We start from the raw sequence: 23,463 nt of genomic DNA, 5'->3' as shown, positions 1-23,463 counted from the left end.
CCGAGTGCAAAGGAGCTGGAATCCTTGGATGTTACTCGGAGGAAGTTCAATAGGAGGCCTCACTGCCAGGTAAGTGTGCATTCCAGCCCAGTCCTACTCGGAATCAAAACCCATTTAGTTCGATGCGGCTCACTCCAAGCAGCTTTTCAAAACAACCGCTTGCTTGGGGATTCATGGTGGGGGCAGCAGCAGGAGCAGGAGCAGTGGGTGGGGCTGAGGGGATCCCTTTTTTTGCCCAGGTTTAGACCGCCTCAAACCAGCAGATGGCCCCCCTGATCTCTCTCCGGCGCTCTCTTTGCTGCTGGATCCTGTGATTTGAGAGGGGAGAGGGGAGGGAGGAGGGACCAAGGGGATTGCTACAAATGTCCTTAATTCTTCTTCCACCCCCTTCCCTCCCTCCCTCCTCCCTCCCTGGCCGCGCGCATGGAATCTGTTGCAAATGTAGGGCTGGCAGGAAACGCGGCTGAGTAGAGAAGAAAGTCTTTCTGCTGCTTTAGCGAGCGAGCGAGAGAGAGAGAGAGAGTGCAACGCTCTCCACGGCGGCGGCGGCGGCGGCTCTCGCGAGGTGAAGCGGCCGCCTCTCGGCTGGAGCCGCCGGGCGCGCGTGTGGGCGCGTACGAAGCGAAGCCCTTCGCCGGGGCTGGGCTTTTCTCTGCGGGAGTAAGGAATGCCGCCACCGCCACTACGACGTCCTCCTCCGCCTCCTCCCCCTCCACCCACGCTTTCCGCTTGCACCTCAAGCCAGGAGGCGGCTGCGTGAGGCAGGAGGGGAAAGCGGGAAGGAGGAAGAAGGAAAGGCGAGCCTGACGAGCGCAGACGCGGCGGCGGCGGCGAAGAAGGGGATTAGCGCCGCGGTCTCTGCCTCGGGGAGACCATTCCGCCCTTGGAGCTCTCTCGCCCCCTTCCCCCTGCAGCCGAAATGGAGAGGCGTCATGTAGCAATAATCTTCTAAGTAACCTTCCGGTTTGGGGTCTCTTTTTTTAAACCTACCGATTTTTTTAAGGGTAGAAAGGCGGGCGAGAGACACCAGCAGCCGCAGCCAGCTCGTTGCCCCTCCCTCTCCTGTTTTCCCTACCCCAAAATAATTGCGTTTTGGGCAGTTCTTTCGCGGCGAGCAGGCGCGAGTTGTCCCCGGCAACCAGCGCGCACACGCGCACACACCTCGCGGTGGAGAGACGACGGGGGGCAACGATGACTGAAGAGAGCTCCGACGTTCCCAAAGAGTTGCTAGGTAAGCATGTCCCTCGCCTCCCCCCCCCTCCCCATTTCTCTTCCTGGGTTCATAATGGGCACTTAACTGGGAGAGGTGAGGAGGAGGAGGGGGGGGGGTCGCTTCCTGTCAGGGGTATTAAGGTGAGGGCTAAAGTCTATGCCTGCCTGCCTCCTCTCCCCCCCCCCCCACGCCTTCCTCGCCCATATCCTGTTGTCTTCTGCATTAAACGCTCCTCTGGGAATGGGGAGGCGTGGTGGGAAGCTGCAGTTACTTGTTTTCTCTGGGAGACGGGTGGAAAGGTGCGGGAGGGTGGGGGGTCGTCTGTAAGCTGAAGCAGCTCTCGCTTCCTCCGCCCTCCCCTGTTTTTTTGGCATCGCTGTTGCTGGAGGAGATTTGCTTGCGGGGCGGAGGGGAAGATTAGGCAGCCTTTTAACTAGGCAAACGGAGCGGAGCTTTCGGCATCTGCGAGCCAACTAAGTGAAAGCAATCTTTAACCCTCTCGAGGGGCGGCTTGTTTCTCGACGCCAGCGTTTCCTCGCCACCCTTGCCCTGCTGGCTCTCCCCATCTGGCCCCATAGGAGCCTCCAACCCTGGCGATGATCCCTCCCCTCCTGTGCTCTTCCACAGACGTATGTCGAGTCTCTTGCGCGCGAAGAATGGGAAAGGGTTCTTGGATTATTCTATCGCTTGGTGGTCTTGCAAGGTTGCGTGCGAAAAGTGATGCTTAAAAAGCAGGCAGAACCTCCTAGCCTTTCCTTCTCCGGCGCAAATGCGCTCCAGAGTGTTTTGCTTATGGACCTTGCTTCGCTGTGCAAGCCAAGCTGCTAGGCGGATGGGCTTAAGATGCTCAGGTGCGTAAGGAGAGGACTGCCAAAGCATCTGTTGCTGTTCAGACTGTGGATAGGGAGATTTCAAAAAGCCCCTTCCCTGTGTCTCGATTTGCAATGGACCGGGAGCCAATATGGCTGGCAGTTCAGCCCTTGTTAATTAAAAATATATCCCTGTGAAAATTATTATTTACTGGGGTAAGTAGTCTCTTTAGGCATTTATGGACTGCCCTATAGCCAAGTTCCCAGGACAGTTCACAACAAGATCTAGTTACCTATTATAATATTGAGTGTGTCATATCAGGAAGATTCATGGGGTGTGCAACAATATTTCCTTTGCCTGGTCCACTTCAAACATGCCATGAAATTTCATGGGGTTTCCATTTTACAGAGAAGGAACTGAAACTGATCCTTGGTATATTACTTGTGACTATGTCTCGCTGAGTTCAGTGAAGCTTATTCCTACATTAAGTGTGCCCAGGATTGTAGCCTGAGGCATAGTGGTTTTCCAGCAAAAGGCAAGTCTTCTTATCCTTCAAGATGCAGCACATCTTTTTATCTTGACTATCCACCGTTCACTGCTCCTCTTCCTCTAATCTCCTTACTGCTAATGCAAGTACATATATGATGGCTGCTTCTTGAAACAGCTGGGCATAAGCTGAGGGCAATCCTTTTAGCTTTACCTGCATATGTTATTTAGTCTTCTACAAATGCACTTGAAAAGAAACGGTTTGAAAAAAATTATACTGTGTGGAGGAGCACGAAAAGGAAATGAAGGCGCTATTGCACGTAATCCTGATTAATAACTTTAGACCATCCACTAATATTACCCTGGTGAAATCAGATAGCCAGATCCTAGCAGCAGTATTTGGTGCCAAACGTGTACCAGATTGCAACCCATTTGTTTTGTTGACCCATATTACTCAATGGAGTCTATTAAGAATCCTCACCTGTACAGCTCTGCTCTGGATTTTGTTTACTGTGCTAGAATGTGACACACAAATGGATCCCTCAAACTGTTTACCTATACTGTGTGTGTGTGTGTGTGTGTATATATATATATATATATATATGTTACGTTTCTCAACTGCTTTATCACCTCCTTTGAATAAACGACACTATTACTCGCTGTGCAAATAATGCATACTTCAACAATGTCTTGACACAATGTCTGGCAGTGCATAGATAGTTAAATTCGTCATGTATGTAATGATTCTGAATATTTGGATAGGAAAAGAGTTATAGTTGCATGGGTAAATAGTGCAGGAGCATCTTGGTTTGGTTACTGTAGGACGCCAGAAAAGAAATCTGCTTGTTTCTTTTTATGCACATAATGGGGGTAAAGAAGCTTACCCATTGATAGAGGGGTGGGGAAGAGTTGGATATAAAAATAACAATATTTTGAACTATCAGGTATATTTGAATCATTTGTTGCCAACTTCTAGATGGATATAATGTCTAGAAAGGCAGACACTTGCATAGATTTGTATATAATGAGTTATTAGGCTGCATTGCCCATCCAGGAAAACAAAGGTGAGCTGTCTTCTATTGTAAACATAAATTAGATGTTACATTTAATATAATATGACTTACCCTAACATCTGTCAGCTTTCAGAATTAAAGCTTGATCATACACATTTGTGTGTTCTTGAAGGTATTCCTATGTCTTCAGGGTGGATCAACATTTCCTCCAGTTTCAGTTAGTGCAGGTGCCTTAGTACTTTGGGTGGATCATCTTGCAGCAGTGATACCTTGCTGTTCTGCACTGTAGGTTAATGTGTTATAAGAGACATGATACCAAGATGCATTAGTTAAGTTGTTTGAAGATAGTCATGAAAACATAATAGCATATATTTAAATGTATAAAACCTAATGCAGACAGTCTCGCCAGAGTGGTGCATGCTCTAGTTATCTCTCGCTTGGACTACTGCAATGCGCTCTATGTGGGGCTACCTTTGAAGGTGACCCGGAAACCACAACTAATCCAGAATGCGGCAGCTAGACTGGTGACTGGGGGCGGCCGCTGAGACCACATACCACTGGTCTTGAAAGACCTACACTGGTTCCCAGTACATTTCCAAGCACAATTGAAAGTGTTGGTGCTGACCTTTAAAGCCCTAAACAGCCTCGGTCCAGTATACCTGAAGGAGCATCTCCACCCCCATCATTCAGCCTGGACACTGAGGTCCAGTGCCGAGGGCCTTCTGGCGGTTCCCACGCCGCAAGAAGCCAAGTTACAGGGAACTAGGCAGAGGGCCTTCTTGGTAGTGGCACCCACCCTGTGGAACACCCTCCCACCAGATGTCAAAGAGAAAAACCTGCAGTATCTTTGGCAACATGTTACTGTATTTTAATGGGTATTGCTGCAAAGTCTTTCCTAGGAGATGAATTTTTAGTTAACCACATTGAACTGTGGCTGCTGCTATCTTGTTTACTGATGGGCGTGCAAAATGGCGGCATCTTTGTGTTCTAAAGGCGTTTTCATCTTGGATTGTGTGTTGAGCATGTGCAGCAACAATGATGGTGGTATCCATGTTGTCTGCAGGCCAGCTTCAGACCAAATGAGGACCTTTTGATGCCCCCCCCCCCTTCAATTTTTGAATATACCTAGCTTTATAGTCTATTCCATGACTTCAGTACTTGATTTGCATAAGTTACTTATCCCTGTTAATATTAAGACGATCGACTTGTACACATGGATCTGACCACAACTGCTTGCACATTGTTTAAATGGCCACAGATGCTAAAAATTATCCAGTAATGGAAACAAAAGAACATTACCACAACACTAGCCATGCTGTGAGAGCTTTATAAGTGAAGTTGAACTGTTTGTAGTACTTGCTTTGGCTGTTGAGTAGATAGCTTGTGACAAATTGTTTCCCCTTCCCACCCCCAAATCTGGTGTCTCGAGACAGTCTTATGCTCCTAAATCCAGCCCTGGATGACTGGTTCTGGTCTGGTCCTTGCAGAGAGTGATAAAAATGTGTGAAATTGAGAATGAGGTTGGTTGAGACCAGTGACAAATGGTATGAGAAGTGAGCTCAGCATAGTTTTTTAAGGGTGTATCAGCATGGCAGCTTTCCTTGCATTTGGTTTTGTACTTCAGTGCTAAACCAGGAATGTTCCTCTAAGAGGATTCCATACTTGCACTTTAAGTACCAGTACTGTACTGTAGTACTGTAGTCTGCCTGCAACTTGCATACTTTCATGAGTACTTCAGGGGATGGAGATGCATCCTGTTTGTGAGACTCCTTTTCAAGGTACTACGACACAGGCCCTAGGAGACTGAACTCCTAGACTGAGATCCATTCTATGTTTTGGAGAGGCCATTCTACAGCTCTCAGATAAGAACACATAGAACTGTTTTGATGTTGCAATCTAGGGGGTGACACAGCTTGCATTTACAAGGCACTGGATCTTACCTGCATTATTTGACTTCCAAAATGTGAGAGCCTGCTGTGAATATGAATGAGATCAAACATTTGAGTGCCTCAGTATCTGATTACCTTAGTTCATAGATGTCTTTCTCTGGTAAGAGGAGGAAGTAAACCTATGCTTTCCTCTTTAGACTTTTCTTTGTTTACAATGTATTATTTACCTAATGCTCAACGACAAAGGAGTGCAGATTTCCAAAGTGCAGTAGAGAATCATAGGCATGTGTGGTTTGACTGTTTACTAAGAACAGTGGAAACATTTAGTTTAGTCATTTAAGTTTATTTGGAAACAAGAGCATTGCTTGGCAGTATAATAGTAGCATAATTTCATATTTACCTTACTTCTTAACAGTGAAAGCAATTTTATATTCTTCACTATTTCAGAAAGTGTCAAGGATGTGATTGGGAGGAAGATAAAAATTTCAGTGAAGAAGAAAGTTAAGCTAGAAGTCAAGAGCGACAAAGTGGATAACAAAATATTGGTAAGTACGCTCCTTTGCCCTGATGACAATGTTCTTCATGTTGAACAAGTTATTCCAAGCCCTCAGAAATTATGTTCTCTAAATTTCAATGAAGGGGCCCACCAACTGGGTTTGCTAGATTCTTGCTCCTCTTCTTGAAAAAGTTGCCTGGCTTTTAAAGTTTCTCATTTCCTCTGTATTGTAGTTGTAGGGGGATGGGGGCAGAAAGAAAAGAGTTTGGTTGTACAGCTCGGGTGAAGGAAAACTGGCATGTAACCTCCCGCCCGCCCCCCCCCCCCGCCCCGACTTCATGCCTGTTGCAGGTTCTCAGTGTGTGTACCTGAGAAGTAGGGGAAAGGAAGAGCGTTCTGTAATCATGGTAGCAGGAAGGCAGAAGCAATGGGTTTCTCTCCTTGCCTGTTTCAAAGCTCTGTCTTGTTAGAAACTTCTCCCACTTGGGAGAGGGGACAGTCATGTTGATCATGGGCTCTTGCTAGAGGATATTTGGAGGCCTGACAAATCTAGATTTGTGCCTAGTGTTATCAAGTTAAGAGTACAGCAGATAAAGACAGATATCTACAGTATGTTCATGCAGGCATGCTTGCGTGGGAAGTTGCCAATATGGTGCTTGAGTTCTGTCGAAAGAGTACAAAACAGAGGGAACGCTTCCCAAATATTTCCCCTTCCTTTGCCAAAGTCTGCACAGAGGAACTCTCTAAATAATTCAAATAATTTAAAATTATGTGTACTAGATGGGGTTTTGGAGGCTTTGGGAGCAACATGTTCAGTGTAAAATGTTAGGGAGGGAACATTGAAGTTCTACCCCTTAACTACTGAAAATAATGCTTAGCCTACAGCTTCAGAACTCTCACCAGGCTTTGTCCACATTTTGAAGGGTTTTAAAAATATTCTTAATGTCTTAAAACTTACTTTTTAAAAAGGCAAAAAGAGAGCCCATATTGTTGGTTTAATTTTGTGCCCGGTGCGAATTGATGGGAACATGAATTAGGATTGCGAAATTTACATAATCCTACCTGTAGGTTTGTGCAGGAAAAAATTACTCTTTCATTTCTTCAGGTTAATTACTTTGATTATTTTTTTTTAAAAGGATCAAGCAGATGGGCAGTTGATTTTGATATTCAGTTGTGCACAACAGCAAAATTGATTCCTCCAGAACAACAGTTTTGAAATTTTGTTCCGCAATGTGTATATGTGTTTACATAGGTGTGAAGGAGAACAGGCTGTCAGCAGAAAGCAGTTTGTATTATGACTATCAGATTCGTGGAATATTTCTGAGCCTGATGTATTGTAACACAACAGCTGTCATAGACTTGAAAGATTTCCTGCCAGCTTATGCATATCAGATGCAGGCAAGAAGCAGTAAGCTTGTGTTCAAAAAAGTGTTAAATGCTCACTCCCCTATGAACAATTTGATTGCTTTCTTCATTTGACGCATACTTACTGAGCATTAGTGATATTAATAAATGCCATACCTCTTTCTCGGATCAGCTACTTAAAGAATTTGAAGTATCTTATATGCAGTGTCTCTGCAAGGATCTCTCCCTCTCCCTCTTTCCTTCCTTCCCTCTCTCCAAAAAAATCATGGCCCTAAATTCTACACCTTGCATTCTCCCTACTTTAGGTCTGGAATATGCATGTTGACTGATGGAGAATTTTTTGTCTTTAAAAAAATTTATTCATTTAACTGATCAGTTCATTCACATAATAGAATGTGAGTGACTTTTTGACTTGCACAAAATTATTGCTGTTATTGGTGCTAGATGATATAGTTGATACATTGCATTTCTATTGGACACTGGAAAACAAGCTAAAGTTTAGTGTTTTCACATTTCCTTATCACCCTTTTGCAGTTCTCACTGCTAATTCTGCTATGGGTGTCCAAGTACAAAATATGGGCACTGTTCATTAGACTATAAACCATGTGTATAATTAAAGTAGGGACGCGGGTGGCGCTGTGGGTAAAAGCCTCAGCGCCTAGGGCTTGCCGATCGAAAGGTCGGCGGTTCGAATCCCCGCGGTGGGGTGCGCTCCTGTTGCTCGGTCCCAGCGCCTGCCAACCTAGCAGTTCGAAAGCACACCCTGGGTGCAAGTAGATAAATAGGGACCGCTTACTGGCGGGACGGTAAACGGCGTTTCCTTGTGCTGTGCTGGCTCGCCAGAGCAGCGATGTCACGCTGGCCACGTGACCCGGAAGTGTCTGCGGACAGCGCTGGCCCCCGGCCTCTTGAGTGAGATGGGCGCACAACCCCAGAGTCTGTCAAGACTGGCCCGTACGGGCAGGGGTACCTTTACCTTTACTTTATAATTAAAGTGCTGCTTTTATTTGTCAAGAAGTGTCAACTAGGAAAGTTCTGTTTCTTTGTATTTTGCATAGAAAGGCAGCAGTTTAAAGGTGTGCACTGTTATTGACTGAAGTGTACATATTTTGTAAATGAATATATTGGAGAATTCTTGACTTTCCATATGCAAGTTGATTTGTGTTAAACAAAATGGTATGTGATGTTAACCATAGTTCTTCAGTTTGCACAAAGTGTAGTTAAGTAAACTCTTCCAGAGTGTGTGACCTTGAGGCTTACTTATACTCTTTTATGTCACACTAAACTGTGTTTTTAGCATGGCGCGGGCATCTTCCCTGTGGACTAGCCCTCATAAAAGTAGCTACCTATAGGGATCCTAAGTTACATTAAGGCTAATGTTGAGGGTTGAGTCCAAGTGCCAGTTTAAGAGTGTTATCTTAGTGCCCCAGAATGTCTACATTCTGGCATTATGAGCAATGCGTAAACGAAACTCCAAGTAACATATGCTTTCAGGTTATTTCTAAGGTTTTTAAACATTTTTAAACATCTTGGACAAAAAAGTAAGGATCACCCTCATGCTAATGGCAATTCACTGCCTTCTGCTTTCTGTTTTCTTATTTTGAGGTCAAAAATAGCTTGGAGTTATTCATTAACTTGGACTGCTTCATTAAGAAATTCCGAACAGGAATCTACTTGGTTGAATGGCCCTAGGTGCCTCACATTGCAGGAGGAAAGGTGCTACATAAATGTAACAAATAAATTATTTTCACTGATCTATTTACAAAATGGCAACTTCTGTGTAGCTTGAATATAGGACATGGTGATGGGGGCAAGTATTTGTAGGATTGCAGCTCGAATTCTTAATAGTTGATTTTTAGGGTTACTTTTTTGTAGATTTTGACTTTCTAAACATTCACATAAATTTGGGAGAAGAGGAAAATGAATATTGGGTTGTTTCTAAGTTCTGTAGCTAATCTACTTCACAGTGTCCCCAATGAAAGATTTTATCCTCACGTACTATTTGCAATCATTTGGTTTATTTAGACATTCAGCACTTCTTCTTCTTCTTCTTCTTCTTCTTCTTCTTCTTCTTCTTCTTCTTCTTCTTCTAGTTTTCATACTCTGCTAGGTCTTGCTTTCACTCCCAGTTTGTTTAATCTCAACAGTTAGCTTCTGACATGGCTTTGGTAAAGCCCAGTGTGCTGTTTTTTTACTCCTTAGGGAAAGCACTCCTGGTAACTAATTTTCAAAGTCACGATCTATTTAACTCAGGGAAATAAAAACAACCTTAAGTAGAAGTGGGGATTTGGTTATGGAACAAAACCAACATGAATATATTATAAGACAGCTGTGTTGGAGTCGAGCCACGCAAAGGTTGCTAATGCTAAATGACTTAAATGTTACAGTGAGGCCCCAAATGGAGATTGTGAAAAAGCACTTCCATGCGGCAGTGCTCAATGTTGTTTGAAAGTGTCTTCTAATTGGTATTATTAGTGCAATTGTATTCAGTGTTTCCATGTCATCCCTGATAACTTGAATGACTGTAATGTCACATGTGTGAATGCAGGATTTTCGTGCTAGCACCAGCCACCAAGTACAGCAGACGTTACTGGACTTAATTTGGCTAAATCGCATATGGAGGGACCTTAACATCACAATTCTGATAGAAAGTACTTCTCTGTGGCACTGTTCAAGCTAATGGCCTCCACAACAAGAATGTACCATGTTTCAGTCAGCACTCTGATACATATCTTCATCAAAATCTGTAAATGCACCTGTCTTTAAATTAAGGGAAGGATAAGGGATGCGGGTGGTGCTGTGGGTCAAACCACAGAGCCTAGGACTTGCCGATCAGAAGGTCGGCGGTTTGAATCCCCACGACGGGGTGAGCTCCCGTTGCTCGGTCCCTGCTCCTGCCAACCTAGCAGTTTGAAAGCACGTCAAAGTGCAAGTAGATAAATAGGTACCGCTCCAGCGGGAAGGTAAACGGCGTTCCCGTGCGCTGCTCTGGTTCGCCAGAAGCGGCTTAGTCATGCTGGCCACATGACCCAGAAGCTGTACACCAGCTCCCTTGGCCAATAAAGCGAGATGAGCACCGCAACCCCAGAGTCGACCACGACTGGACCTAATGGTCAGGGGTCCCTTTACCTTTTAAGGGAATGCTTAGAAATTAAAGCACAAGGATTCAGACCGCTAGGTGTTTGTAGAAAGTTTGGTTGGCAGACTATTAGGTGACTAGTAAATTCATATGGAGCAAGATTCTTCAGGAAGAATTGTTAACCGTTTGGGACATTTGGAAGAACCTTTGAGCTGAAAAAAGTAGAAGCGCAAAGTGAGAAGAAAATCAACAGTGAAGGTTGTCAAAGTCTTTAAAATGCCTTATGAACTTACTGACAATTATGGTCTCTGGCTTAGTGTCTTGTGCATACTGTCTAGGGAGGCCTGTATCAGTTTGATAAATGTTCATTCTGATTTGATATACTCTGTGAGAGTGATGGATGAATTTAAATGTGGGTGAATAGGTGGGAAATACAGCTAAATACTGCCTTGAAGTGGTGTACTTCTCTTTTCAACTACAGTTGGCAGCCTTTTTGATGATCAATGATGTTTAGAGAATACTTTCTCTGCTATTCCACAGTAGAGGACATTCTGTCCAAGTGTTTTAGCATTAGCAACTTGTTTTCTCCCTTTCTTATTTCTGGAAGTTATTTTCAGTTCATTGCTGTTTTTGTTTGGCCTTGGGTAAATTCTCGAAGTTGACATATCTGTTAGGATTGTGCTGGTCAGCTCAAACTTGAATTGTAACACCACAATCTAGCTTTTATTTTAATCATTTGGCTTACTTCTTTTTAATTTGAAGAATGTATATACTGCTTAATCAAAGAACCCTTAAATTATATAACAAATAAAATCAGCAAGATTTAAAGCAGATATACATAACTTCTTACATGTCCAGATAGGCTTGCTGAAACAAGTTTTTTGCAGGCTTATAAAACAACATAATGAAGGGGTCTGACTAAGGTTGATAGGCAGGGGATTCCCAGAGCATAGGTGATGTCACATTGAAAGCTCAACTTCCTGTAGATTTAGAGCAAACATTCTTACAAGAGTGCAAGTTCAGCAGATTGAAGGGATCAAGTAGACACAGGGGGCAAGGCAGTCCCTCAGGTAAACTGGTCCCAAGCTGTTAAGGACTTTATACACTAATACTAAGATCTGGAACTTGGTTTGGGGGCGAAATGGCAGTCAGTGCAGAACTTGCGAAGGTGTAATACACTGGAGCTTTCTTGGCTGTTTGGCCATTAACTCAATGCTGCTATTCACTTCATAATTATAATGTGCTTAAAGGTAAAGGGACCCCTGACCATTAGGTCCAGTCGTGGCCGACTCTGGGGTTGCGGCGCTCATCTCACTTTATTGGCCAAGGGAGCCGACATACAGCTTCCGGGTCACGTGGCCAGCATGACTAAGCCGCTTCTGGCGAACCAGAGCAGCACACGGAAATGCCGTTTACCTTCCCGCCAGAACGGTACCTATTTATCTACTTGCACTTTGACGTGCTTTCGAACTGCTAGGTTGGCAGGAGCAGGGACCGAGCAACGGGAGCTTACCCCGTGGTGGGGATTCGAACCACGACCTTCTGATCGGCAAGTCCTAGGCTCTGTGGTTTAAACCACAGTGCCACCCGCGTCCCTCCTATAATGTGCTTACTTGCTGTTTATTTGTTTATATAATAGCTTTTTAAAAAAATTGCAGTACTCACCCTGGGCTGCTTCCCTCACCGTCATCAGTTTCCTCTCAGTGCCATGAGTAACTTCTTGCTCTGTGCTCGGCAGGGCTAAGGAAAACTGTCATGCTCTTTCAGGATTCCTTCCTGGCATGATAACTAATTTTAACATGGTAAAAGGAAATAGAAGCATGCAGATAAGTCAGGAGCAGGACAGAAAACTTCTACAAACTTTGTGTTTGTGGAAAATAGCACCCAGCGTATCCATATTTTAAAAGATACTTCTTGTGTATAAAGTCCTGTGGCTTTGGCTTGTTTCAAAACAAGCAAGATCTTGCAATACTTGTTGGAAGTCACACATCATTCCTCTCTTTCGTCCTCTTCAATTCCATATTTATCCCACTCGCACTTAAAACTGCATCTCTTCTTAGTTATGATCTCCATCTCTTCTATAAGTGAATGACAAGGGAAAAACGTATTTGATTATAGAAATGTAAGAAAATTAAAACAATGGATGCAAACAAAATTCTTCTGTGCCTCTCCCTGGCCATGAGTCCTACTTAAATAAATACTTAAGTGTGTTTCAGAAAGTGCCTAACCTTGACCTTTAGCAGACTGTCAGCATGGCAGTCTTCCAGAACTGGGGTGAAGCCATGCTGTTATAACTTTGTCAGGAAACTACCCTGCATGACCTGTCATTATCATGATGAGATGCTGAGGAGGAGGCGGGCTTTTAGGTATGAGGGAGAACTGTGGACTGCTTTGTTTTACAAGTGCCATTGAACTTTGCACTTCACTCTTACTTCCCTCCTCCCATATTAAGAACGAGATGGGTTAGTAGTAGTTCTTCTCAAATTCCAGGAGAAGCATCTTTAACTTATTGTCTTTCCTTCTGTCCGCCCCCCCCCCCAAGTTTGTGATGCCACGTTCTTTTGGATAGTTCCCCTCATCTTTTTCCTTTGGTTATTCAGAAATTGAGACAATTGTGGTTACTTGACATTCATCACTTACTACAGAGAAGTCTCTAAGCGACTAACAGGGTTAAGAGTAAAAAAAAAAAAGGCATAGCATGAAATGAAATACATTCCAATAAAAACTCATTTTATTCATCCACAAAAAGAACACACACACTAAAAAGAACAACAGGACTTTATTAGCAAGAACATTTCAATTCAGTAGGCCATCAGCCCTCTTATCATACTCCCATCAAATGCCTGGGAGGACAATCTGTGAGCATTCTTTGTACCTAGTTGCATCACACCTGTCTTTTATGTAGCAGAAGTGGCTAAGAGACTGAGCAATAAACCTAGAAATCTCTGTTTCAAATCCTTACTCTGCCATGAACTCATGGCCTTAGGCAAGTTGCTCTCTCTTAGCTTTTAGGCGCCATCAGAAATAAAATAATAATATTAGTAGTGTTTGTGGGGTGTGTGTGTGTGTGTGTTTCTTAATTTCTACTTTTAGTAAAACTAGATTTGCCACCATAAGATAGTGTTAACAGATAAAAGAAGGGATTGCCTTCTGTCCGTGGCAGTATGAAGCAAATTAATCGTTTTATTATTAAAATCTGTATCCTGCATTATCTTTCAACAAATGCAAAGCCGCAAACAGTACACAGAATCGCCATAGCAAGAGCGGAAACATCAAGAAGCAATTTGTTAAAAAGTGAAAACAAACCCTAGTGCACCAGGAGGAACCAAGCACAAAGGGCAACTAATCCCAAAAGGTCCTCTTGATGAGCCAGGGTTTTGTTTGTTTTTTAACCTGGCATTCGAAACACACAGTATCTCGGGAGGGCATTCCATACAGTTGGCACAGTAATTGAGAAGGCCATGATCTCATCAGATGTTAGTTGAGGCACTTGGCCTAAGACCTCCGATGTTGAAAAAGGTGTGGAACAATGTACAGGTGGGCTCTTTACGTATTTGGGTCCCAAGGCATTTGCAACTTTAATGCAAGAAAGAAAGAAAGAAAAACACAGTAAATTGAGTCCAGATAATCTGTGCAAATTAAACAGTACTTTCTAGTTTTTGGTAGTGACACTTTGTACCATTTGAAGTTTCCAGATAACATTGAAGGTCTTACTTGATTTTCTAGTACAGTACACGTGGGGCATTGATTTAAAAAGACATCTTGCAAAGTCTGTATCACTGCATGAAAGAGATTCATTTTGTAATTTTCCAGTGGATATAGGAGTCTGTGTTACATTGTAATTTGGCCAAGGTTATGTTTGAGGTGCGGTTTGGATTTAATTAATAGGTCTAGAGGGGGAAATCGTGCCTTTGTGAGATATTGCAACTGCTGCAACAACTATCTTCTACTTGTAATCCCAAGTTAGCAAGCGGATTTTAAACATGATGCTGGGGCATGCATCTGATGTTGTATCTAAACCGAATGTGTGTCTAAGCCTGTGTGTGTTAGTATGCTGCTGCAGCACTTGCTCTGGATCCTTGAAATGGTGTTTGCATTAGGTGACTCTCTTTAGACATGATGTCAGGCATATGTGACTTTGCATGGCTAGTTAGAGCTTTAATGTCCAGCATTTTCCAAGTAAAGAGCCCAGTTAAGGGAAAAACAAGACGATGCATTATTTCAGCATCGCTTCCCCAAAGCAGTGGAGAGAGCCTTGGTAAAATCATTATTCTGATTAGAAGCTAGAGCAGTCATTTACAGAAGAGTTCTCCCCCTACCCCTTTTTCCTCACCTTGCTAATTTCCTTAAATGGCAAGCTTTGACTTGAATAATCTCTGATTCAAAATGCAAATAGTTGAAGTATGATGGCTGACCAAGCTGTTTCGGATATATAGTAGTCCTTAAACCTGTTTCATTTCCTCCAGTGTAGTTGCCCCATAGAAATCTGTATGGCGAAAGCATATCAAACAAAGACCTTGTGAATATGACCTTGAGCTCCTTGGAGGAAGGGCAAGATATAAATGAAACAATAAATAAATAATTGCATATAGGGCATTTAATGACAATTCTAAAGACCTCACCCTAACATCCTCTTTCAGTATGCCTTCACTTTCTTTGTATTGAATATTCTGTCTCTCCCACAACTGTTCTGTATCATTCTGTATCAGTTTGGTGTAGCAACTTTTGAGGTTTGTAGATAAATATGGGGCATATTCCTCCCAACCTCCATTTCCCAGATTTTTTCAGCCCTTACATGATTGCATAACTTTCATTTTATAGACACCTCAGGTTTTTATGTTATAAAGGGAAGACTGAAAACTCGGGGGGTGGGGAAAGGAAGTGAGGGTTTTTGGTTTACAGTGGCAAGAGAATACTTTGTCAATACACATTTCAAAAATGTTATTGACCTCTTTGCATGTCAGAATTGATGGGCTTTTAAAAGCATGTGTGTTTTCTTTTTTTGCCATTTATGCTGGTGACTGCTTGGGCTCTGGTTAAAGCTTCATTGACAGTATTTTGTTTCTGGGTCATGCCCTTGATTTTTAAATTAACATAATAGGAATAGATCATCTAAGGGCGTGTATTTCCTCCAGACATCTGTTTTGAGTAACTGATGTTGAGGGATGGCTTCCCACTTGAAATATTTGCTCATTTGTCTGCAGAGTTTTTCTGGGTCATGTGGCCAGCATGACTAGGCCACTTCTGGCAAAACCAGAGCAGTGCATGGAAATACCGTTTACCTTCCCGCTGGAGTGGTACCTATTTATCTACTTCCACTTTGGCATGCTTTCGAGCTGCTAGGTTGGCAGGAGCAGGGACAGAGCAACAGGAGCTCACCCTGGGGCGGGGATTCAAATTGCCCACCTTCTGATTGGCAAGCCCTAGGCTCAGTGGTTTAGACCACAGTGCCACCTGCATCTCTGGATATATTACTAATGTTCTCTTATATCTGAAGAATCTGAAGAAGTGTGCATGCACACGAAAGCTCATACCTAGAACTAACTTAGTTGGTCTTTAAGGTGCTACTGGAAGGAAAAAAATTTTTTTGTTTTGACTATGGCAGACCAACACGGCTACCCATCTGTAACATTCTCTTATATGATGATGATGATGATGATGATGATGATGATGATGATGATGATATGTAATAGTAATATATATATTACTAATATCCTCTTAATAGGAAGGAGATACTTGATGGTCTCTATAACCTTCTGATGTGTTCTTCCCTTTTTGTATTAACAACTGGGGAGACGACGACTGTCTGCTTACCTAATGCGGTATAGTAAAATAGGAGCTTGATTATCTTTTGATAGAAATATGTACTGGCTTTGAGGAAAAGAGGGGAGAAATGTTGTCCCTAAGTAAGAATTTCTGACATCTCAGTTTTCGTTCAGACACTTGGCTCTTTTTCTAAAGTACACTTTTGCAGAAACTGATGAAATACAACATGGGCTTGCCAGAGGGATGAGTGTACACACACAGCATTCTGCACCTCCCTGCATTTCTGAAGGGCTACACTGTTAGAACTGACTTTTTCCTAGGGCATAAACAGGAAGGACTGGCTCATGTTTTGTCAGATGTTTGGCAGGAATGAAACAAATGGACTCAATAGTGGTGGTTGTTTTTTGTGTTTTTTTAATGGCCAAGCCAGAAAAGAGCAGCCTTTGAAAACTAGGTATCTCATAAGTGCCAAGTAGATGAACCCTATAAAAACTAAACAATGAGCTTTAAAGAAATAAAACTTGCTTTATCTTGATTACCTAGTGCTAACAGTGTGTGCCGAGCATTCGGCACAAATTCTGCTTCTGGAATGTTGGTTTGCAACATTAACATTTCAAATTGCAGGCAGTCGTAGAGGATTTATATCTGGATTATAAAAGTGCCAGCAAAAGGTATTAAAGAAGAAAGGATAAAAGGAGTTAAATGATAAATGACTTGTGTATCACTTGTACCAGCAGGTCTTGAATCACTATGAAATTAGACGTGAAAAAGGCACTTGTAGGTTTTTAAGCTGTTCCACAAAACCAATTCAAACAAGTCAGTTTCCTGGGGTAAATGCAGTACCAGTTCCTGCTATATGTGGCAATGAGAGCTTTACCCCACACGAAATGCAGATAGTGTGGCTGAAATTGTTGCCTGTATGTGGTCTGCCATGCTAGTTATCACTTAATGCTGCAGTCACTTCATGTGTTTATTCACCTTTAATGACTTCAGCTTTAGTGCACATTAAGCTAACCTTGGTTGGTAGGAAATTGCCGCGAGGAACACAACAAGGCATTTGCAAGCAGAGCTGTTTATTTATTTCTCTATTTTTACCCTAACATCCCAGGGTGGGTTACAGCATTAAAAACAATTTAAATCAACTTTAAAACTTTTATAATTGCCTTGTCTTTGCTCATCTGTTAGACAGGCTTTCCCAACCTGGTGCCTTAGCTCAGGGTGATGTGGAAGTTTAGAAGACCAGGGAGGAGCTTGCCATAGTTGGCCTTACCATGTTGTGTAATCCAGGCCAATGTGTTAGGTTGCTGTACTAATCTCGGGCTCTCCACACTTCCTTTTTCCTATAGAGTAAATTCCCCTGCTTCATCACTTCATACTGTCCAAACTACTGACAGCAGCAGGATGTGCCTTAAATTAAATGTGGTTTCTTTTAAAATTCCTTTTGGCAACCTGACTTCACCTGAGGACTTCATTACGTGGTGATCTAAGCTGCTTATTTGCTGTGGCATGCTCCAGAGGAGCTGCTGACTCAGCTGTGAGTGGGGATGATCTAAGCTCTGGAATAGAGTTCTTGAACTCTGTGTAGATTTCTTTTTGACATTGCTACTTTTTGAAAGAGAACGTTGATTTAAGAATAGGATAGAGATGGTGACATAAACCACAGAACTGACTTGCTTTGAGGGGTTCCTAGGCAGGTTGTCCTTAGACCTGGCTGTTCAGCTATCCTCCCAGTTTCGAGGCAACAGTGGAAAAGCCCAAATGGATCCCTTTTTCTTTTTTGAATTATGAAGACATGTGTTGTACAGTGAAGGAATGACTGAGGAACTGGGGACACCTCTGGTATTCATTTCCCCACTCTCACTGGAGTTTTGGCTTTGGCATCTAAATGTTAAAAACAAAACAAACTGGTATCAGCCCTGATTGCTTCGCCATTCTGGGCTTCTGTCTTCAGCAGTTGTTTTGGACCTCCCTGTGTCTAGGCCTGTAAGTCAAATTCTACTGGCACCAATAATGGCAAAGTATATGTGTATAAATATGAATGAAAACATTGCAGGAAATACATTTCAGGGCTATGGTGGCGTATTTCAGAAACACAGGCAGTATTTGCTATGAGTAGTGTGCACAAACATGTTTGAAATTGAGTGGGTAATAATCTAAAGCTACATTTTAATACATGTTTTTAATCTTTTGCAACCTTACTATTTTCTCAATTGCTGTTGTTTGTAAAGAAAGGATAGGAAATTTTTGACTTCTGAGGTCAACAATAATAAATATGGCCCGGTAGATCGTTCAGGTTAAAATTTTCCTTGGTGCCACCCTTAAATTAACACACACACACTCAGCAGAGCCATGTTTCAAGTTCTGGTTAAAAGCAGACCTTGGTTAGCAGTAGCTGTGATGAATAGAGATGCCAGAATAACCCTAAACAGTGGGGGAATGTAGAGCAGATTTTCTACTGAGAGAGACAGCCATTGCGCTAACAATTAAACATTGTTAAGGAGCATGGAGTGTTGTGTCTGCATGGGCTCCTAATCTCTATTTTTTGAGGAATTCTACTGACTTGGTGAAGGACAAGTTTGGAGATAAAGGGCCTTTCTTTTTTGAACATACACTGTGTTGTACCTGAAGAGAAACTGGAAGCAGTGTGGCTGTTGTGAATATTCCCTTTAGTGAAAGGAACATGGGCCATTGCTGCTGCTGCTTTTCCTTCTTCTTTGTTAAATTTACTGTTGCTGCAGATTATTGATACATTTCTGCGATATGTGCTTGAGATATCTATTTTAAATTTTCTTTTAATATTTACTTATAAATACTTAAACTCCCAGCTCATAATAAAATATTGTGGTGATGCACCTCAAATTAAAAATTCATTAAAACACCATAAAATCATAAAATGGTTAAGTGCAGGATCAAATTTATTTATTTATTCCATTTATATACCGCTGTTTAACAAATGTGCTGATATAGAGTTGGCCAAAAGTCGGGCTGAAAGATTACAACACCAGTTGCAATTTCTGAACCAACCTCAAGGGTTGAAGGATAGAGCACATTGCAATATTCCAGTCTAGAGATTACCACTGCACCACTGTTGCCAGGCTATTCCTGTCCAGGAACAGCCGTCATTGGTGTACCAGCAGGAGCAGAAAAAAGCACTCCAGGCTACTATGCCTCCAATGACTACTGATAGGCACTCCCAACAGTTTCAAGTAGATGTACCTGACAAGGCAGTTTCTCAATGCTACCCTCTTCTGTGAACCTGTGATTCTATAGGACCATAGTACAGTGGTACCCCGCAAGACGAACGCCTCGCAAGACGGAAAACCCGCTAGACAAAAGGGTTTTCCGTTTTGGAGGCGCTTCGCAAAACGAATTTCCCTATGGGCTTGCTTCGCAAGACGAAAGCCCATAGGGAAATCTCCGGGACAGCGGGGAAGCGCAGCGCGTCTTCCCCACTGTCCTCGGACCTCCTCCCGCCGCCCGGCTTCGGAACGAAGCTCCGATTCCGGGCGGCGGGGCGGGAACGCCTCCTCCCGCCGCCCGGCTTCGGATGGCTTTCCTGAAGACTTGGGGTGGGAGGAGGGTTGTCCTTCCCACCGCCAACATTTAGAATGCTGTTCTGAATGTTGGCGGTGGGGAGGAAAAACCCTCCTCCCACGCAAGCCCCAGGAACAGAGGGAAAGCGCTGCGCGCCTTCCCCTCTGTTCCCGTACCTGTCCTGAAGGCTTGCGGTGGGGAGAAAAGCCCTTCTCCGCACCGCCAGCCTGGCAAGCAGTTTCCCTAGGAACGCATTAATTGATTTTCAATGCATTCCTATGGAAAACCGTGCTTCTCAAGACGAAAAACTCGCAAGAAGAAAAAACTTGCGGAACGAATTAATTTCGTCTTGCGAGGCACCACTGTACAGTGCCACCAATTCTTATCCCACAGAGCTGGTCCAAGAGGATGCCAGGACCAATGGTATGAAAAGTCACTGAAAAATGGGAGTAAGAGCAACAGGATTTCTCGCCTGATAAAGGACTTCTGTCAGGGCAACCAAGGCTGATTTGGTTCTGAAACCAGACCTGAAGCCATAATGAAATGTGTCAATGCAGTGGTACCTGTACTCATAGACGTGATCCGTTCCGGGGTGCTGTTCGCACCCCAAAAAGTCAGTAAGTAGAGCGCCACTTTTGTGTGTGTGTGTGAGAGAGACACAATAGAATGCTCCTGCGCATGTGCGAAGCACGCAGATCACTCCTGCGTATGCGCGAAGTGGTGAACCCAGAAGTAAACACTTCCAGGTTTGCCATGTTCATAACATGAAAAAATGCAACGTGAAGCAAACGCAACTCGAGGGATGACTGTATTGCCAGTATCTTCCAAGAATTTCTACACTCGTCTCTTGATCTTCTTGCCCAGAAAATCATAACTGTTTGTTTGTACTAATAAGCTCTGCATATTTAATCATTTGATGATCATGCTGTAAAATGTAGAAATAATGTACCATATAGTAAGTATGCTTGCAATATTTATTTAAATTCATAATCTACTTCTGTATATATTTGGGCATTAATGTCATCCATTTAGATTAATTTAAATTATTTACATTTTTAATGGTTGCTTCCCACAACAACTAGACATCATTAAAGGCTGACCTAATTGAATAACTAAAGCTACACGAAAACAAAATTTTTGCTAACCAGTCGGGAAAACGCTGAAAGCTTGGTAACAATGTTGCTGGTATTAAAGTGTCATTTCAAAGGCTATTACTTGGCCAGTCAGCACATTCCATTCTGTGGTTTTTGTTCTTTCAGGAACTTCTATTTACACTGCAGCTTCTTGCTTCTTGCAAATAGCCTTGAAAAGAGTGAAGAATTTCACTGTTGTTTTACTGCACTGACCCTTAGTTTAAAAACAGACTTTAAGATATGTATCTTTTTAAGGTCTCTTTGTAAGGAGTCCTTATCTAAGCTTATTATGGGATAATGCCCACTTGTTTTACCAGTTATTGGGGCTTGTGTATGTTAGCCACTGTATGAGAGGGATAAATACACCAGACAAGCTTTTCCTGTTTTGTAGATGCTGTCACAGGGAAAAGATCCACTGGCTTCATTTCTGCTTGCCATACTACTGTTCTTTGAGGTGCATGGTGGTACCCAAGAAGAGGTTAATAACACTCTACTCTGTGCTCCCATATGCAAGTTCATTGGCCTTAGATGTTTACAGCAGAGTGGTCACATAGAGAGAGAGAGGGAGAGAGAAATGGCCCCAGGCTACAAATTTAGGAAGTTATTGCACTTATGAATTGGCAAACTTGTTCACATGACTGCTCAGGATTCATGCAGTTAACTGATCTGGTAGATGTTTATTAGACAGTTTATGATGGCGTTCATGGTGTACCAAGGTGCAGTGAAGTTCATGATGTGCCCAAATTTTCCATTTTGGTTCTGGGTTGAATAAGCAAAAAAACCATGATGGACGTTGTGCCAGTGTAGTAGTGGCTGCATATCTCTCTTCTGGAGTATAGGATTTGCTCTGCTAATGAAACTGATTTTTACTTGAAAACTGAGAAGGAAATAGAGAAAAGCAGCAGAATGTGTTGGTTCTCAGGTAACCAAAACTTGGTGCGTTGCTTGTCCCTGCAGGGACAGTTAATATTTTTTTTCTTTTTGTACTCCATATCTTGTAGGCTAGCCACCCAGACACATTAGTCATCCATTCCTAGTTGTTTAATAATCCAGATCATCACTGAAACCCAAGGTGTAAATATTCATAAACACATTAGCTAGGGGGATTTTGTTACGTTTTCACAATGTTTGCCCACATACACCATTGCTGGAAGAATATGAACCTATTCCAAGTATAACCACTTGTAATATAATTTTATTTTGTATTACATATTCTGTAATAATGTCTCTGGGTCCCCCCCCCCCCAAACCTTAATAACCTTTCTGGCTCACAGACATGGCCATAAAAAAATATTTAAAAGCACTACTTTCCTTTCTCCTCCCTATTCCACCTCTACCCTCTGTTGAAAGCTTCATCTTGCTCTGCTGGGCTTTTATTAGAGGGCTGAGCTGTCTTTGGGTGGATGCAAACCATCATTGAGCTGAAAGCAACCTGGGAGGCTTTGCTTTCTTTTCATTTATTTTCTCCAAATTTTTACCTCTTGACTGAGCATACACACACACACACACACACACACACACACACGTACCTTGGATCTTGAACGGCTTAGTTGCTGAACGTTTCGGCCCCCGAACGATCAAAACCCAGAAGTGAGCGTTCCCTTTTTCAAACTTTTTTTGGAACCCTAACGTCTGATGGGGCTTCTGCAGCTTCCGATGGGCTGCATGAGCTTCCTGCAGCCAATCAGAAGCTACGCTTTGGTTTCGGAATGTTTTGGAAGTCGAACGGACTTCCGGAATGGATTCCGTTCGACTTCCAGGGTACGACTGTACACACACACACGCACACACACAAAAAATAAAATTTAGCATTTGAAACATCAAAACCAATTATAAATAAAATAAGCTGCAAAATAAACAAAGTAAAAACCAGCATAAGTATAGCTGCTAAAAAAAACCTTAATCACCAGCAGAATAATTTGGGAATAAGAATCTGTACGATGACCTCTGTTGGGAACGTGTCCCTGCTAATTCGCCTTGATCTCTCGGCAGCTTTTGATACCATCAACCATGACATCCTTCTGGAGTAGCTGTTGGAGCTGGGTGGAGCTGCTTTGTGGTGGTTTCAGTCCTACTTTGATGGTGATTTTCAGAGGGTGATGCTTTGGGAATGTCCCTCAGCCCCATGGAACCTTCTGGATTCAATCGCTGTCCCTTGAGTCTCAGGTGGCTTCAGCGGCACAGAGTGCCTTCCGTCGGCTTCTGCTGTTGGCCCTCCCTCCCATATCAGATCCACAAGCAGAACAGAACGTGCCAATATATGCCTAGTTTGCAGGCACAAGTTATAATGGACTTGCAGCCGAATCCAGGTTTACTGAGTTAGCACCTGGTCTCACTGCTGTCAGAGAGACTTATTTTCAAGTCAGGATGCCAAGGATAGCAGCCTCAAAATTATGTTTCTAAAATGTGCATTTCTACAACAGCTGAGATTCGGTAATATATTCCAGCAACAACAACATAACATAAAATAAGTGTTACAGTCCATATGTTGGTGGAATACAAACACTGAGTACTGCCTGCATATTTTAACAAAATATTTATCTGCCAGCTACTTGCCCGCATTCTGTCACAGAACTTAAGATGGGGTTCTGCTGATAGGAGCATGTTTGATTCTCCTTGACTCAGGGGTTCTTAGCAGCAGGAAGAGGGTTTAGATTCTAGCCCAATTGAGCGCATCTC

General features: G+C 42.9%; 1 protein-coding gene across 1 annotated transcript in view; it reads left to right on the top strand.

Annotated features, from left to right (window-relative positions):
• Positions 1–342: 342 nt before the first annotated feature.
• CARMIL1 (capping protein regulator and myosin 1 linker 1) overlaps positions 343–23,463 on the top strand; it is a 135,162-nt gene continuing 112,041 nt past the window's right edge. The window contains exons 1-2 of the mRNA XM_028737553.2: positions 343–1,231; positions 5,859–5,956. Of these exons, the coding sequence (XP_028593386.2) occupies positions 1,192–1,231; positions 5,859–5,956 (138 nt within the window). The 5' untranslated portion in view covers positions 343–1,191. The remainder of the gene's footprint in view (positions 1,232–5,858; positions 5,957–23,463) is intronic.

The sequence above is a fragment of the Podarcis muralis genome, chromosome 8 (assembly GCF_964188315.1).
Source record: "Podarcis muralis chromosome 8, rPodMur119.hap1.1, whole genome shotgun sequence".
In the NCBI taxonomy this organism is placed as follows: Eukaryota; Metazoa; Chordata; class Lepidosauria; order Squamata; family Lacertidae; genus Podarcis; species Podarcis muralis.
This window is presented reverse-complemented; position numbering and strand designations above follow the sequence as displayed.